This window comes from Oncorhynchus keta, chromosome 10 (genome assembly GCF_023373465.1).
Source record: "Oncorhynchus keta strain PuntledgeMale-10-30-2019 chromosome 10, Oket_V2, whole genome shotgun sequence".
NCBI lineage: Eukaryota > Metazoa > Chordata > Actinopteri > Salmoniformes > Salmonidae > Oncorhynchus > Oncorhynchus keta.
Genome location: NC_068430.1, coordinates 67,280,671 through 67,298,303, shown reverse-complemented (window position 1 = coordinate 67,298,303; position 17,633 = coordinate 67,280,671). Strand labels below are relative to the sequence as shown.

The 17,633-nt window shown below is 43.8% G+C and overlaps 2 protein-coding genes across 3 annotated transcripts in view; both read left to right on the top strand.

Annotated features, from left to right (window-relative positions):
- Positions 1–444: 444 nt before the first annotated feature.
- Positions 445–12,580, top strand: LOC118364861 (uncharacterized). Its single transcript, XM_052526067.1, has 5 exons — positions 445–1,378; positions 1,549–1,660; positions 1,925–1,988; positions 3,085–3,157; positions 12,464–12,580. Exons 1-5 carry the CDS (start codon positions 479–481, stop codon positions 12,578–12,580), a joined length of 1,266 nt encoding a protein of 421 aa, XP_052382027.1. The 5' UTR covers positions 445–478.
- The window catches only part of LOC118374401 (EVI5-like protein), a 39,431-nt gene continuing 24,541 nt past the window's right edge, over positions 2,744–17,633 (top strand). For both annotated transcript variants that reach the window (XM_035760814.2, XM_035760813.2), the window contains exon 1: positions 2,744–3,157. The gene's annotated coding sequence lies outside the window, so the exon portion shown is untranslated. The remainder of the gene's footprint in view (positions 3,158–17,633) is intronic.

The window sequence follows — 17,633 nt, the reverse complement described above, 5'->3', positions numbered from 1 at the left end:
TTAGTTGGAAACTCCTCTCACCTGGTTGTCTAGGTCTTAATTGAAAGGAAAAAACTAAGACCCGCAGACACTCGCCCCCCCCCCACCCCATGGAATGAGTTTGACACCCCTATATTAAATAAATGTTGATTTGACCAGGGGCCGTCTGCCAGGTCCTGACCACCAGGGTGGGAGACATCCTGAACAGTACCTGCAACGACGATTGCAAGGCCAGGCTCATCATCCAGAAAGGTACACTTATAACCTGTTTTACCCATATGACCAGTAATAACAATGTAATAACCTGTGTAATAACCCGTGTATTACCATTATAGTAAATGTACTAGATACTGCATAGTGTTATACATGAATGTGGCTTTGAACCATTTCAGAATATGAGTGTATTTTCTTAGGATTGGATTCCGGTGCCAGGGAAAGGTTCCCTGACTCTCTGTGTCCCTCTTCACCCAAGGACGAAGAGGAGGTGCTTGTGAGTGCCATGACTGTCACATACCCTAAACCCTCCACCTCAACCCAGGCAGCATGGGCAGCTCCTGCCCAGACTCTGGACGTTTTTCTGCCCAGACCCTGCCTGGATGAAGAAGAGGTAGTGCCCAGCTCCTCCTTGAAGGACAACTCTGTGACGACCACCCATGCAGCACTGGCAGCTCCTTCCCAGACCCTGGAAGAAGAGGTGGGAGAAGCTGAGGTGTCCGATGTGAGTGACAGCTCCCTGATGCCCACCAAGGCCCTTGAGAAGATTCCCTCCCTCCTACCAGGCAAGGTCCTTATCGAGGAGGACACCGTCAGTTGCAGCACTCCCTGGGCCACCGTCATGAGCCCCCAGACCCTGAAGTTTATCCTCCACGGCATCATGTGCCGACTGGAGGCCTCAGAGTCCCCCCAGACAAGGAGGGCCAATGACCCCTTCAGGCTGATGAAGGATCTCTTTCTGGAGGTCCAGCATGCCCTGAAGTATGCTGACATCTCTGTCGTCTTTGGCCTGGAGGAGAGCATTCAATTCAGGGGGGAGGATGCGGTGAAGGCCATCGTGAAGACTGCAGCTAGAAGATTGTCCCTGCGTTCGGACTCCAACCGGGCTCAACTGCGTGCCGCGCGCTCTGGTGTTGAGGCAGCCATCAGGTGCATGGCGGACACCATCACACAAGTCATAGATGACTATTCCGAGGACTGGAGTTCCGGCGGCCATTTTGGAGCCAGGAGGAGACGTGCTAGTGGGAGGTCACACTCCTCAACCTCCTCAAGGAGTGACGTCACCCTCACGGAGGAGCTCCTGGCCCGGAGGGAATCCCTTGAAGAGGACCTAGAGGAGATGGCTGATGACAGCACTGGTTTGGAGAAGACCATTGTAAGCTCAGCCATCTCTGCCAAGTCCCAGGTAATTAGCTACATTTCTGAGAGCTCCGAGCCCAACAGCTGTGCCTCTTCACAGACCTCGAGGACATCACCTCCACACATGTGAGACAGACAAGAACCAGTAGATTGTTTAGTTATTTGGGCTGTTTGATTGTGAGGCATCAACTCAAATCTGTTTCTCTCTCTACGAAGGAGAAGGAGAAGGAAGAGGCTATGAAGGAAGAAGTGAGGAAGTCAGGAAAGAAGAGCCGAATAAATAATAAGGACCAGAAGAAGAACAAGGTGTCTCCTCTTGGCAATGATAGTAAGTCCTCATTTCTGTCAGTCAACATGTGCGTCTGTCTTCAGCACACTATTGTAATGTAAGGACGGGAGACCATGATGAAGTTATCAGGGTCTTATTCATTAGCCACTAAATGGAAGAGAACAGACTAAAACAGGGAGGAACTTTCTTGAACTTGCCAATAACAAATTCTTGTTTTTGTTTTCTGTTTCAAAACATTTTGCTACTGTGTGCCTGAATGAACACGACCCTGATTTCATGCCCTGTTCTATGTCACCTGTTCAGGTACTGTGGCTGCAGATGAGCCGAAGAAAAACAGGCTCTCTTCCCGCGGATCACAGCTGCCCTGGCAAGACTATTTTGCTTCCCCTGCAAAAAAAGATGCAAAAAGTAACTGTGCAGATACGAGTTTGGGAAACCCTGATACCACCTCCCCCAACCCACTTTCTAAAAAAACATCAGTGCCACCAGAAGAGGGAGACAACCCCCCCTATTCACAACTCATTTTTATTACCCCCCCATTTAATTTAATAAACACAACTTTCAGCTATTTTGATCTTCTTTACTTTTTTTTTACAGACACACCTGCATGCTATAGATTCATAAGGTCAATTTGCTGTGTACTGTCTACAGTATCATTGTTATGAGTAGGTTCACTTTGTCAGTCATTATTTTTACCTTTATTTAACTAGGCAAGTTAGTTTAGAACAAATTCTTATTTTCAATGACGACCTAGGAACATTGGGTTAACTACCTTGTTCAGGGGTCAGAACGACAGATATTTTAGGCTACCTGTCGCTATATAGGTATAGGCTAAATGCCCTAACCTAATTGCAATTTACATAATAAGAGTTACATTAGAATAATTCCCTAATTTTATCTTTCTTGAGAGGGAATAAATCTCTAATACACTATACTCAATACCATACAGTAAGCACACCACTGTATTCCGATGCAAGCCCCGCCTCCCCGCAGAATAAAGAATAGACACGAGTGGATAATTGCGGTGTCACTACAAAGGATACCTTAATTAAGTCAATTCATTGGCTTTAGACATGCCAATCATGTCTGTGTTGTAATCTGATTGGTGTGTGTACCACCTCATGGCAAAAGGTGTAGAAACGCTGAAGCACTCCATTCTGTTTATGATTTCTATTTATGATTGACGCTGCTGTTTAAAGCTATATTTTTTAATGTCTGCTTTATTTGTATTATTACATAGTTGGAGAGGACAGGGGAGATAGGGTGGACAGCTCCCTGTCTAGTAGTTGTAGCCGGTAGCTAGTTATACGTCTTCTTGAGGAAGCGCCGACAGACGGACAGCTGTGCGAGTTCGCATTTTCTAATAAAACAGCAGCACGAGCGATGGCTTCGGCGTAGCATTTCGTACTGTATTTTTCATACGGCGGCGAAGTCGACATTGTGAAGGTTTTGTTCTGTGCTAGTTTCGTGGTGTCCGTGTGTTGGCATGACATAGCAGCTACGAGCAAGAGCCGCTTCGATTATGGGAACATTCAGGTAGGCGTTACTGTTTTATTTATAAATGTATTATTTACTGTTGTTCTTGTTATAATTGCAGGTGTCACATAAATATTTGTTATGCATGTAGATGGATCGAGCGAAGTTTACGTTTATGCTCCTAAACAAAGCACTTAGACCCTGTGTATTTTTACATTGAGGAAGCCTTAATCTTCATCAGAGGTTACTCGGCGACAGCGGGGCTGATAATGCTCCATTTCTCTCTTGTCGAATTAATACAGTGGTCTTCATTTGCATATTTCCGGAAAGCGAATAGGCCCCTCAAATGGAAAGGGAAGGCAAGCGAAAAATAAATTAGCCGAAATAGGCTACATCCCCGTTATTTTTCTGTAGGTTATTGTTTTACGCATAGAAATAAGAGGACACATTGTAGCCTCTTCCCCTGCGCGGCCTCAATTTCATACATCGTTTTACAATCGTTGCAACGTTTTGAATGGCCTTCTTCTTGTCACATTGCACTGCAAGACATAGGCTTGAGCTGCCATTTCAATTGGTGACAGATGCTGAAGCATCATCTGCAGCGCGAGAGCCTGTTGTACAGGTAGCAGCCAAATGCATCAGCATATTGGCCTGAAATCCGGGCTAAGTGCCATCACACAAACAGAAACAGGCATAAACCCACGTAATTACATCCTCAGCCAGTTCTTTGTAGCCTATACAACGCATGCTATTTGTCCTTCAGATGTATTCTTTTTGCTAGTGAAGGCATGCTACAGCCGTTAGAATATTGTAGTCAGAAATGGGTGTCCCTTGGGTTGGCTTTACTCCAACATATCATGAGAGCAGAAGATCTCAAAGTATGGATTGTGGCTAACATTTTATTATGGAAGGGCTATTATGGCTGACAATAAACAAGTGAAGTATTCTGCCCCAGGCGTCTGAATTCAGTCTCTTTTGGGGACTTACTATTCAAGGAATAAATTACCTTACATTTCAGACCAATTATGGTTAATATTATAAACGGTGGAATAGAACAGACTAGAGACATACACCACCAAGTGAAAGCGCTGGGTAGATTTCACCAGCACAGAGTGTGTTGAGTGAGAAATCAAGTCATTGCTTTTAGCCTTATCTAGGAAATGCACTCACCATACAGAGAGTGAAACACACGGGCTCTCAAGAAAACAATTATCTGATCTTCACACATCCTCATGACCTTGTTTTGAAAAGAAATGCTATACCCGTTTAACACACACACACACACACACACACACACACACACACACACACACACACACACACACACACACACACACACACACACACACACACACACACACACACACACACACACACAGATGGGACATTTGAACATTACAGCTCAGTAAAAGTGGCAGTTGGCATTCACACACGGCTGTCTAAACCTCACTTCTTTCTCATCATCCCTGCTACTTGCTGTTGCTATGGCAATCCATGCTGAGGTGAACTGTGAATGAATGGTAAGCTAATAGGCCTGTGTGGTGTTGCCAGATGAACAGTCTTTGTGTTTTACACTGGCTTGGCTGTGGCGTGCCTCTGCTGTACAACCTGCTGAATGCCACGATAAGGGCCGTGGAAGTAGGAGGGAGGGATACCATCTACCTGTCCTGATCTCTGTGTCTGTCTGGATCGCTGTCAGGTTCTGTATGTCTGTCTCTGCATCTCTGTGAGTGTCTCTCTGTCTGTCTCTGCATCTCTGTGAGGGTCTCTCTGTCTGTCTGCATCTATTTGAGGGTCTCTCTGTCTCTGCATCTCTGTGAGGGTCTCTCTGTCTGTCTCTGCATCTCTGTGAGGGTCTCTCTGTCTGTCTGCATCTATTTGAGGGTCTCTCTGTCTCTGCATCTCTTTGAGGGTCTCTCTGTCTCTCTGCATCTCTTTGAGGGTCTCTCTGTCTGTCTCTGCACCTCTGTGAGGGTCTCTCTGTCTGTCTCTGCATCTCTTTGAGGGTCTCTCTGTCTGTCTCTGCATCTCTTTGAGGGTCTCTCTGTCTGTCTCTGCATCTCTTTGAGGGTCTCTCTGTCTGTCTCTGCATCTCTTTGAGGGTCTCTCTGTCTGTCTCTGCATCTCTTTGAGGGTCTCTCTGTCTGTCTCTGCATCTCTTTGAGGGTCTCTCTGTCTGTCTCTGCATCTCTTTGAGGGTCTCTGTCTGTCTCTGCATCTCTTTGAGGGTCTCTCTGTCTGTCTCTGCACCTCTGTGAGGGTCTCTCTGTCTGTCTCTGCATCTCTGTGAGGGTCTCTCTGTCTGTCTCTGCATCTCTGACAGGTTCTATCTGTTCGTCACACAGACTCTCTCACTGTGGTTGGTTGGTTGTAGCGATCAGCAGAGGCCTGCCCTGTGTTAAAGGCTCCACTCCATTATCCTGCTGTGCTGCTGAGATACTGGGAGCAACTCCATGACCTGACATACCAAGCCTAAAACTTCAGTATCCTGCCCTACTGCAGCTACTACAAGCTCCCTTGTAGTGTGTTGTTCCTGTCATTTTGGTAGCACTACATTACAGCACGGAATAAAGCGGTAATAGAATGGTAACTAGTTAATGTTACTCACAAAGCAAACCATTATTTGCCCAGATACAGGATGCTACAGATCAGTATACCTGTATTGTTTCAGAGACCTCACATACTAGAGGGGTGATAATACAAAAACAACATGGCAGTGTTTCCCCTACAATTCTCCAAATGTAATATATAATAATATAATAATAATATATGCCATTTAGCTGACGCTTTTATCCAAAGCGACTTACAGTCATGTGTGCATACATTCTACGTATGGGTGGTCCCGGGAATCGAACCCACTACCCTGGCGTTACAAGCGCCATGCTCTACCAACTGAGCCACAGAAGGACCATGTCTTGGCATGGGGCCCCCCATTGATTTTGTTATAATGTTTGAGTCACTCAGATACACTATATATACAAAAGTATGTGCACACCTCTTCAAATTAGTGGATTCAAACATTTCAGCTGACAGATGTATAAAATGGAGCACACAGTCATGCAATCTCCATAGACAAACATTGGCAGTATAATGGCCTTACTGTCAAGTTCAGTGACATTCAACGTGGCACTATCATAGGATGCCACCTTTCCAACAAGTCTGTTTGTCAAATGTCTGCCCTGCTAGAGCTGCCCTGGTCAACTGTAAGTGCTGTTATTGTGAATTGGAAACGTCTAGGAGCAACAACGGCTCAGCCACAAAGTGGTAGGCCACACAAACACACAGAATGGGACCGTTGAGTGTTGAAGCATGTAGCGCGTAAAAATAATCTGTCCTCGGTTGCAACACTCACTAACGACTTCCCAACTGCCTCTGGAAGCAACGTCAGCTTCAGAACTGTTCGTCCGGAGCTTCATGAAAGGGGTTTCCATGACCGAGCAGCCGCACACAAGTCTAAGATCACCATGCGCAATGCCAAGCATTGGCTGGAGTGGCGTATGGCCTGCTGCCATTGGACTCTGGAGCAGTGGAAACGCATTCTCTGGAGTGATGAATCACGCTCCACTAGTTGGTAGACCGACGGACAAATCTGGGTTTGGCGGATCCCAGGAGTATGCTACCTGCCCCAATGCATTGTGCCAACTAAAGTTTGGAGGAGGAATAATGAATCGTCTGGGGCTGTTTTTCATGGTTCGGGATAGGCCCCTTAGTTCCAGTGAAGGGAAATCTTAACGCTACAGCATACAATGACATTCTAGACGATTCTGTGCTTCCAACTTTGTGGCAACAGTTTGGTGAAGGACCTTTCCTATTTCATCATGACAATGCCCCCTTGCACAAAGAGTTGTCGGGGTTGGTGTGGAATAACTGGACTGCCCTGCACAGAGCCCTGACCTTAACCCCATCGAACAACTTTGGAATTAATTGGAACGCCGACTGCAAGCCAGGCCTAATTGCCCAGCATCATTGCCCAACCTCACTAATGCTTTTGTGGCTGAATGGAAGCAAGTCCCCGCAGCAATGTTCCAATATCAAGTGGAAAGCCTTCCCAGAAGAGTGGAGGCTGTTATAGCAGCAAAGTGGGGACCAACTCTATATTAATGCTCATTATTTGGTAAGGAGATGTTTGACAAGCTTTTGGTCATGAAGTGTAGCATAAGAACACAACATAAGACATAGCAAAATGTGTAGAATTTCAGGAAACTAGCTTTAAAACTGTAAAATGTTTTCTCTTCCCCATGGCAAATTGTCTAGAATTGCGAATAGCAGACAAATTTGCTTTAAAACAGCAACATTTTATCTCTGATGCCATGGGAGGGTCTCTAAAAATGTTGGTCGGAGAAGGCGCCATTGGTCATGCCCACTACCACGCCCCCCCATCTATTTCTCCACCTAGTCAGGTGAACAGGGCCTTGCCCTTTATTATGATAAACAAGCCTGGGCAACCATTTCACCAGAGCTGTTGTCTTGGTTGCACTTGTTTTCTAGGATCACTGGTGTCTGGTAATGTACAGGAATGATTCACCTCAGTTCACAGTTCACTCTCACTGGGAGTATGATTAACGTCACCTCTCTATTGGCCCATTCCACTGTGTGTGGTAAACTATCCAGACCTGTTCTGAAACCCCAGAGGGAGGTTTCATATGGCTTTAATTAAAATAGAGCTGAATGAACACACAATCAACTGGTGACACAATGTCCCGGGGCTATTGTACCAAAGTGGCACAGGTGTGCCAGTAATAGGTCGGATGGTTTCTTTTTGACGCCGCACTAACTATACTGGCCCCAGATCAGTTTGGATCAGTGCCCCAGAAAAGGGGATCTGGTTGGTTCATCTACTGTGGGAAAGTGAGACTTAAACCAATCCCACGGACATCCCATGTATCGTTTATGTGTGTATTTTCTGTTCATGCCGAGGCAAATGCAAGGGCACCCTGGGTTATGTTGGTGCACAGTGTTTAATCTGTTTGTAATCCGTTTGAGGATGACGCAGCAGTGCTGGTGATCCTTTTAATCTGTATCTTATTGAATCACCTGATCAGGGTCAGATCGGCCTAGCCCCCCTCTGACAATACACTCACTACCATTGCAGAATAAATTATTAGTCACATCGCATTGCTTTGGAATTTGTTTGGAGGGAGGATGGTGGAAGTGTGTATTTTAAAGCCATGTTCCCCTTGGTATTCATGGAAACGTGATTATCAGGAGGGCGCTTATAGCTAAACTAGGAATTCAGGAAGCAATTCTTGTTCTAAATGTGCTTACTTTTAGGGAACTTGGGTAGTCTGAGGGAGCTTCACCGGATGACATGTCATTCTAATTAGCCCAAATGTGTCTGGTCATCATTCAAGCTTACCGTCAAAGCAACTCATTCATTAGATTCATCTCGATTCCAGAAAACATCTGCTGTACAGGGCCTTGGACCGATATAACGAATGTATATATAATTCACTTTGTCAAGGAAGGTCATGTGGAGACCAGGGTGTCATTGCCATGACGATTTTGGATGACTAGGGGAGGTCAAGCCTATTAGAGACGAGGGTTAATATGCAGCCATTACAGAATCAGAGGGAATACGTCAACAGCAGTGACGTCAGAAGAGCACAGGGTTCATAATAATAACCCTAGACACCAGAGTGGGAGAAGAACTGGGCACTACATAGTGGACTACTTTTGACCAGGACCCATTCCCAAGTAGCAAACTATATATAGATCATAGGGTGCCATTTTGGATGCTGCCAGTCGCATGCACTTGGATGTTGTGGCGTTGAGGAACAAGCCACGTGTCAGCGGACAGATTGGAACAAAGCTGTAAATGAGATGTAGCAACAGCGAGGTTAGGGCGTACAGGAGGTAGGACTGGGGGTTTAGCGTGGGGGCTGCCCTTGATGTCAAGTATGGCCTGAGGGGGAGGCACAACACGTACAAGGAGGGGGAGAGGAAGGGATGGGATGGGTGGATTAGGGGAGAAATGGGGGATAGAGAGGGTTGATAGTTGGGGGTACAATAGGTCTGTCTGTCTGCTGTGGACAGTGGGAGCGAGGATAGGAAGTGCTGAGGCGCACACACAATGTGATAATTGTGCACGTGGATAGTGGTTTACATACAAACTCATAGGCACAACACAGTGCTCACATTGAAGCTGCCCCATTCACGGCAAGGGAGAAGCTGCTGTTTACACACACAACAGGGCTCACATTGAGGCTCCCTCATGTGCTGGGTACAGCCTTTGTTCCCCCAGGGCTAACACCATCTCCAGTACTCTGCAGTCCCAAGTTCACCATGGTGGTGTCTCAAATTGCACCCTATTCCTTAAATAGTGCAGTACTTTTAACCAGGGCCCATAAGGCTCTGATCAAAAGTAGTGTACTATATAGGGTGCCGTTTGGGAAGGACAACATGCAACCTCCAGACACACTAATTGGGAGAACTTCTGCATTCAGGTACATTCAGTGCTATTTTTTTGTTGTCCTACCGTTAACCTTAGAGAGATTTAATGTACTGATAGCCAGAGCAGCAATTGTCCCACATATTGCTGTTGTCAAGCATGACTCACAGAGTTTGGACTACAGCCTGGCTTCAATGACATTGTCAATGACTAGTCTTCCTCTTTCAGAGGAAGACTAGTGTTATATATTTCAGAGGAAGACTAGTGTTATATATTTCAGAGGAAGACTAGTGTTATATTTTCAGAGATGTTAAGGTTATTTCTTGCATTGGTTTCTTAAAAGGTAACTACAGTTGAAGACGGAAATGTAAATACACTTAAACTCAGTTTTTCACTATTCCTGACATTTAATCCTAGTAAAAAATACAATGTTTTAGGTCAGTTAGGATCACCACTTTATTTTAACAATGTGAAATGTCAGAATAATAGTAGAGTGATTTATTTCAGCTTTTATTTTTTTCATCACATTCCCAGTGGGTCAGACGTTTACATACACTGAATTAGTATTTGGTAGCGTTGCCTTTAAATTGTTGGGTCAAACGTTTTGGGTATCCTTCTACGAGGTTCCCACAATAAATTGGGTGAATTTTGGCCCGTTCTTCCTGACAGAGCTGATGTAACTGAGTCAGATTTGTAGGCCTCCTTGCTCACATACACTTTTTCAGTTCTGTCCACAAATTTTGTAAAGGATTGAGGTCAGGGCTTTGTGATACCTTGACTTTGTTGTCCTTAAGCCATTTTGCTACAACTTTGGAAGTATGCTTGGGGTCATTGTCCATTTGGAAGACTCATTTGCAACCAAGCTTAAACTTCCTGACTGATGTCTTGAGAAGGAATACCTAGGATAGGATAAGTAATCCTTCTCACCCCCCCCCTAAAAGATTTAGATGCACTATTGTAAAGTGGCTGTTCCACTGGATGTCATAAGGTGAATGCACCAATTTGTAAGTCGCTCTGGATAAGAGCGTCTGCTAAATGACTTAAATGTAAATGTAAATGTAAATGTTGCTCAATATATCCACATAATTTTCAGTCCTCATGAAGCCATCTACCACAACATGATGCTGCCACCCCTGCTTCACAGTTCGGATGGTGTTCTTCGGCTTGCAAGCCTCCCCCTTTTTTCTCCAAACATAACGATGGTCATTATGGCCAAACAGTTGTATTTTTGTTTCTTCAGACCAGAGGACATTTCTCCAAAAAGTATGATATTTGTCCCCATGTGCAGTTGCAAACCGTAGTCTGGCTTTATGGCGGTTAACAGCAGTGGCTTCTTCCTTGCTGAGCGGCCTTTCAGGTTATGTCGATATAGGACTCGTTTTACTGTGGATATAGATACTTTTTTACCGGTTTCCTCCAGCATCTTCACAAGGTCCTTTGCTGCTCTTCTGGGATTGATTTGCACTTTTTGCACCAAAGTACGTTCATCTCTAGGAGACAGAACGCGTCTCCTTCCTGAGCGGTATGACGGCTTGCGTATTATTGTTTGCACAGATGAACGTGGTACCTTCAGGTGTTTGGAAATTGCTCCCAAGGATAAACCAGAATTGTGGAGGTCTACAATTGTTTTTCTGAGGTCTTGGCTGATTTCTTTAGATTTTCCCATGATATCAAGCAAAGAGGCACTGAGTTTGAAGGTAGGCCTTGAAATACATCCAGAGGTACACCTCCAATTGACTCAAATTATGTCAATTAGCCTATCAGAAGCTTCTGAAGCCATGACATTTTCTGAAATTTTCAAGCTGTTTAAGGGCACAGTCAACTTAGTTTATGTAAACTTCTGACCCACTGGAATTCTGATTTAAGTGAAATAATCTGTCTGTAAACAATTGATGGAAAAATGACTTGTGTCATGCACAAAGTAGATATCCTAACCGACTTGTCAAAACTATAGTTTGTTAACATGAAATTTGTGGAGGGGTTGAAAAACGAGTTTTAATGACTCCAACCTAAGTGAATGTAACCTTCCGACTTCAACTGTATATGCATCGTCACAGTGAGCAGTCGAGAGGAATATCAAGGGTTAAAGTTCAGTATTTCTAGTGTCATAAGATTAGCTTTGATAAAATTAGGCTACAACTTTTCTCTGTTGCTATTGTTAAGTTGTTTTGGAGGAACTAGCTACGTCTCATTCTGAGAGAGGATTGTGACGGTTTGGGGACGCCCGTTTTCCTGAGCTGCTTCTTCTGATGCAATTGGTCTCATGCTAGTTAATGGCTCTTTCGATTGGCCTCTCCCAGCGCATGAATGGCGTCCTTGTCCTTCCATCCCTCTGCAATGTTTTTTCCCTTCAAACAATCTTTGCTTTTTCTCTCTGGGCAGTTTTTCTGTTTTCCTTGTCGTTGTCGTGCTTCAGTAGACATATGTATCAGTGTGACTATGGCTGATATTAAAACAGCTAGGGTGTGTGTGAGTTGTAGTCATAGAGCTGTTCAGCATTCCGAGGATGGCTAGCCCATTCCCCTCATCTCTCTCGCGCTCACTCGCAGATGTGCATAAGCCCCAAATGGGATTCCATTTGTCAAATGTATGCTGAATTCTCCTCGGCTTGGGGTTACGCCTATCTCTCCTCTCCCTCTATGTAGATTGGGGCCACCAGCTCGGCTGGACTCTGGCTTACCCAGTAATAGAGCTCCCATACATGATGCAGGCCAGGGCTGTACTTCTGTCCATAGAAACAGAATCACTAGAATGGAAATGCTATGAGGGTGCAGTCAAATTGCCATTGCCAAAGGTGTTTTACTTGTTTGAATAATTATATTTCTATGAGGCTGTCAGGGTTTCCTTTTTCATTCTAGTAATTCTATTTTTATGGTGCTGCCTGGCTGCCAAGTAGAAAAGGAAAGAACCCTGGCCACTGCAATTTGGCTGCACCCTCATGGGATTGTCATTCTAGTAATTCCATTTCTATGGTGCAGCTTGGCTGCCACAGACTGGAGTGCAGAGAGGAACTGCTGAGCAGCATTGGTACCTTCATGATTAAACAGCAGCAGCGGACCTCTGGTTTATCACTGACCAATGGTTCCCCCTATTAGTTTTGTGATTAGTAGCTGCATTGTGCAGTGCACAGTCTGTTCTTGGCTTTACTAGAGGGTGGAGATAGGATAGTGGACTGAGAGAGTTACAGGCCTCGCCTTACATAGTCCAGTAGAATGTTGCACATTGTGAATCACAAGCCTGAATGCGTGCACGCACGCACACACACACACACACACACACACACACACACACCACAATATACACAAAACCTTCCTTATCAGAAAATGGGATTTCATGGATTTAACCTCTGCTTAAATTGCCATTATTTCTTTCTTTGTCAATGGATTTGCATGAGAAAACAAACAATTAGAAATTATAATACTTTGAGGAATGTTGTTTTTGTATTTTCATAGCTCTGCAGATTTCTACTATATCAACATGGCCTATCTTTCTCAACACATTCTTTCTAGTTTGCTAATCTCATAATTAATTATGGCTCCAATCCAATCACCTTTAATGCACAGTCTCTTCCTGCTTGCTTGATATTCACAGCATGATGTCATCAAACATTCATGACATCACATTTAATGGTAATCTAGCTAATGTTGATCCATCAGTGAGTGATTTAAATGGTGATCTACTCTGCAACACAGAGTGCTAGGACACAACCCTGAGTCATGGTATATTGGTTCTGTAACAAATCCCCTGAGGATTTATTGCTATTATAAACTGATTACCAACGTAATTGGAGCAGTAAAAATACATGTTTTGTCATACCCATACAGTCTGATATACCACGACTTTCAGCCAGTCAGCATTCACGGCTCGCACCACCCAGTTTATAATACAGGATTACATCATGATCCATTAAATCCATACACTTATAATGGGTGTGTCCCAAATGGCACCCTAATTCCTATATAGTGCACTCGTTTGACCAGCGCCCTGGTCAAAAGTAGTGCACTATAGAGAATAAGGTGCCATTTGAGACACAAACCAATCTCTTTATAAAGAAGACTGTAAGTGAATGTTGAGCCACAGTGAGACAATGGCCATTATGGAATGTGATGTCATCATCCATGGTGACTCAGGCCCGCACCCTGATAACCACTCCCTTAGCAAGTGGACGGCTATAATATCGTTCACTGTGGATTGACTGTGATCAATTCACTTAGATGGGAATCAAGGGACTGTATGTCAATTATTTTTGTTTGTTGTGTTTGACATAGAAATTGGCTCTGTAGGAAAATGTCAAACAATCAAATGATCTGTTCATAGCACTTAACCATTTATCACAGAATTCACATTGACTAACGAGACACAGGACTATGTACAGTGCATTCTGAAGTATTCAGACCTCGTTACTTTTTCCACATTTTGTTACGCTACAGCCTTATTGTAAAATGGATTCAATTGTTTTTTCCCCTCATCAATCTACACACAGTGCCCCATAATGGCAAAGCAAAAAAATATATATATATCATTTATATATATATATATATATATATATGTGTGTGTGTGTGTGTGTGTGATATAACATTTACATAATTATTCAGACCCTTTACTCAGTACTTTGTTGAAGTACCTTCGGCAGCGATTACAACCTGGATTCTTCTTGGGTATGAATCTACAAGCTTGTCATGCCTATATTTGGGGAGTTTCTCCCATTCTTCTCTGCAGATCCTCTCAAGCTCTGTCCAGTGTTTTCAAATCAAATCAAATTTGATTGGTCACATGCACATGGTTAGCAGATGTTATTGCGAGTGTAGCGAAATGCTTGTGCTCGTTCCGACAGTGCAGCAATCTCTAACAAGTAATCTAAAAATTCCACAACTACCTAATACACACATCTAAGCAAAGGGAGGTAATAAGAATATGTACATATAAATATATGGATGGGCCATGACCGACCGGCATAGACGAAATGCAATAGATGGTATAAAATACAGTATATACATCTGGGATGAGTAGTGCAAGATACAGTTGAAGTCGGAAGTGTACATACACTTAGGTTGGAGTCATTAAAACTCATTTTCAACCACTCCACAAATTTCTTGTTCACAAACTATAGTTTTGGCAAGTCGGTTAGGACATCTACTTTGTGCATGACACAAGTAATTTTTTCAACCATTGTTTACAGATAGATTATTTCACTTATAATTCACTGTATCACAATTCCAGTGGGTCAGAAGTTTACATACACTAAGTTGACTGTGCCTTTTAAACAGCTTGGAACATTTCAGATAATGTCATAGCTTTAGAAGTTTCTGATCGGCAAATTGACATAATTTGAGTCATATGGAGGTGTACCTGTGGATGTATTTCAAGGCCTACCTTCAAACTCAGTGTCTCTTTGCTTGACATCATAAAAAATCTAAAGAAATCGGCCAAGACCTCAGAATATTATTTTAGACCACAAGTCTGGTTCATTCTTGGGAGCAATTTCCAAACACCTGAAGGTACCACGCTCATCTTTACAAACAATAGTATGCAAGTATAAACGCCATGGGACCACGCAGCCATCTTACCGCTCAGGAAGGAGACGCGTTCTGTCTCCTAGAGATGAACGTACGTTGGGGTGAAAAGTGCAAATCAATCCCAGAACAACAGCAAAGGACTTTGTGAAGATGCTGGAGGAAACAGGTACAAAAGTATCTATATCCACAGTAAAATGAGTCCTATATCGACATAACCTGAAAGGCCGCTCAGCAAGGAAGAAGCCACGGCTCCAAAACCTCCATAAAAAAAGCCAGACTACGGTTTGCAACTGCACATGGGGACAAAGATCATACTTTTTGGAGAAATGTCCTCTGTTCTGATGAAACAAAAATAGAACTGTTTGGCCATAATGACCATCGTTATGTTTGGAGGAAAAAGGGGGAGGCTTGCAAGCTGAAGAACACTATCCCAACCGTGAAGCACGGGGGTGGCAGTATCATGTTGTGGGGGTGCTTTGCTGGTGTACTTCACAAAATAGATGGCATCATGAGGAAGGAAAATTATGTGGATATATTGAAGCAACATCTCAACACATCAATCAGGAAGTTAAAGCTTGGTCACAAATGGGTCTTCCAAATGGGCAATGACCGCAAGCATACTTCCAAAGTTGTGGCAAAATGGCTTAAGGACAACAAAGTCAAGGTATTGGAGTGGCCATCACAAAGCCCTAACCTCAATCCTATTGAAAGTTTGTGGTCAGAACTGAAAAAGCGTATGCAAGCAAGGAGGCCTATAAACATGACTTAGTTACAACAGCTCTGTCAGGAGGAATGGGCCAAAATGCACCCAACTTATTGTGGGAAGCTTGTGGAAGGCTACCCAAAACTTTTGACCCAAGTTAAACTATTTAAAGGCAATGCTACCAAATACTAATTGAGTGTATGTTAACTTCTGACATCACTGGGAATGTGACGAATGAAACAAAATCTGGAATAAATCATTCTCTCTACTATTATTGTGACATTTCACATTCTTAAAATAAAGTGGTAATCCTAACTGACCTAAGACAGGGAATTTTTACTATAAAAAAATGTCAGGAATGGTGAAATGTATTTGCCTAAGGTGTATGTAAACTTCTGACTTAAACTGTATGTAAACATCATTATTAGAGCCCTGCGGTTGTGGGTGGTGCAGTTTCTGTTCCAGGCGGCGATATAGCCGGGCAGGACGTTCTCAATTGTGCATCTGTAGAAGTTTGAGGGTTTTATTTGACAAGTCAAATATCTTCAGCCTCCTGAGGTTGAAGAGACGCTGTTGCGCCTTTTTCACTGCACTGTCTGTATGGGTGGACCATTTCAGTTTGTCTGTGATGTGTACGCCGAGGAACTCAACTTTCCATCCAACTTGGGAGCGTCGCTGCACAGCTATTTTCAGGTCTCTCCAGAGATCTTCAATCGGGTTCAAGTCCGGGCTCTGGCTGGGCCAATCAAGGATCTTCAGAGACTTGTCCCGAAGCCACTCTTGCGTTGTTTTGGCTGTGTGCTTCGGGTCATTGCCCTGTTGGAAGGTGAACCTTCATCCCAGTCTGAGGTCTGGAGCACTCTGGAGCAGGTTTTCGTCATGGAATTCTCTGTACTTTGCTCCGTTCATCTTTCCCTCGGTCCTGACTAGGCTCCCAGTCCCTGCCACTGAAAAACACACCTACAGCATGATGCTGCCACCACCATGCTTCACCGTAGGGATGGTGCCAGGTTTCCTCCAGATGTGGATCTTAGCATTCAGGCCAGAGAATCTTGTTTCTCATCCTTTAGGTGTCTTTTGGAAAAGTCCAAGCGGGCTGTCATGGAAGCAACTCCTCAGTAAAATTCACATCTTTTTACTCTACCATAAGGGCCTGATTGGTGGAGTGCAATAGAGATTGTTGTCCTCCTGGAAGGTTCTCCCATCTCCACAGAGGAACTGGAGCTCTGTCAGAGTGACCATTGGGTTCTTGGTCAACTCCCTGACCAAGGCATTCTCCCCCGATTGCTCAGTTTTGCCGGGCGGCCAGCTCTAGGAAGAGTCTTGATGTTTACAAACTTCTTCCTTTTAGAATGATGGAGACCACTCTTGGGGACCTTCAATGCTGCAAAAATGTTTTGGTGCCCTTCCCCAGATCTGTGCCTCAACACAATCCTGTCTCGGAGCTCTATCGGACCTTATATAGACAGGTGTGTGCCTTTCCAAATCATGTCCAATCAATTGAATATACAACAGGTGGACACCAGGTTGTAGAAACATCTCAAGGATGGTTAATGGAAACAGGATGCACCTGAGCTCAATTTGAGTCTCCTCGCAAAGAGTCAATACTTACAGGAGAAGTTTGGACACCTATTCATTGCAGGGTTTTTCTATATTTTTACTAATTTCTACATTGTAGAATAATAGTTAAGACATCATAACTATGAAATAACACATATGGAATCATGTAGTAACCAAAAAAGTGTTAAGCAAATCAAAATATATTTGAGATTGTTCAAATCAAAGTAGCCACCCTTTGCCTTGATGACAGCTTTGCATACTCTTGGCATTCTCTCAACCAGCTTCATGAGGTAGTCATCAGGAATAAATGCATTTCAATTAACAGGTGTGCCTTGTTAATTTGTGGAATTTCTTTCCTTAATGTGTTTG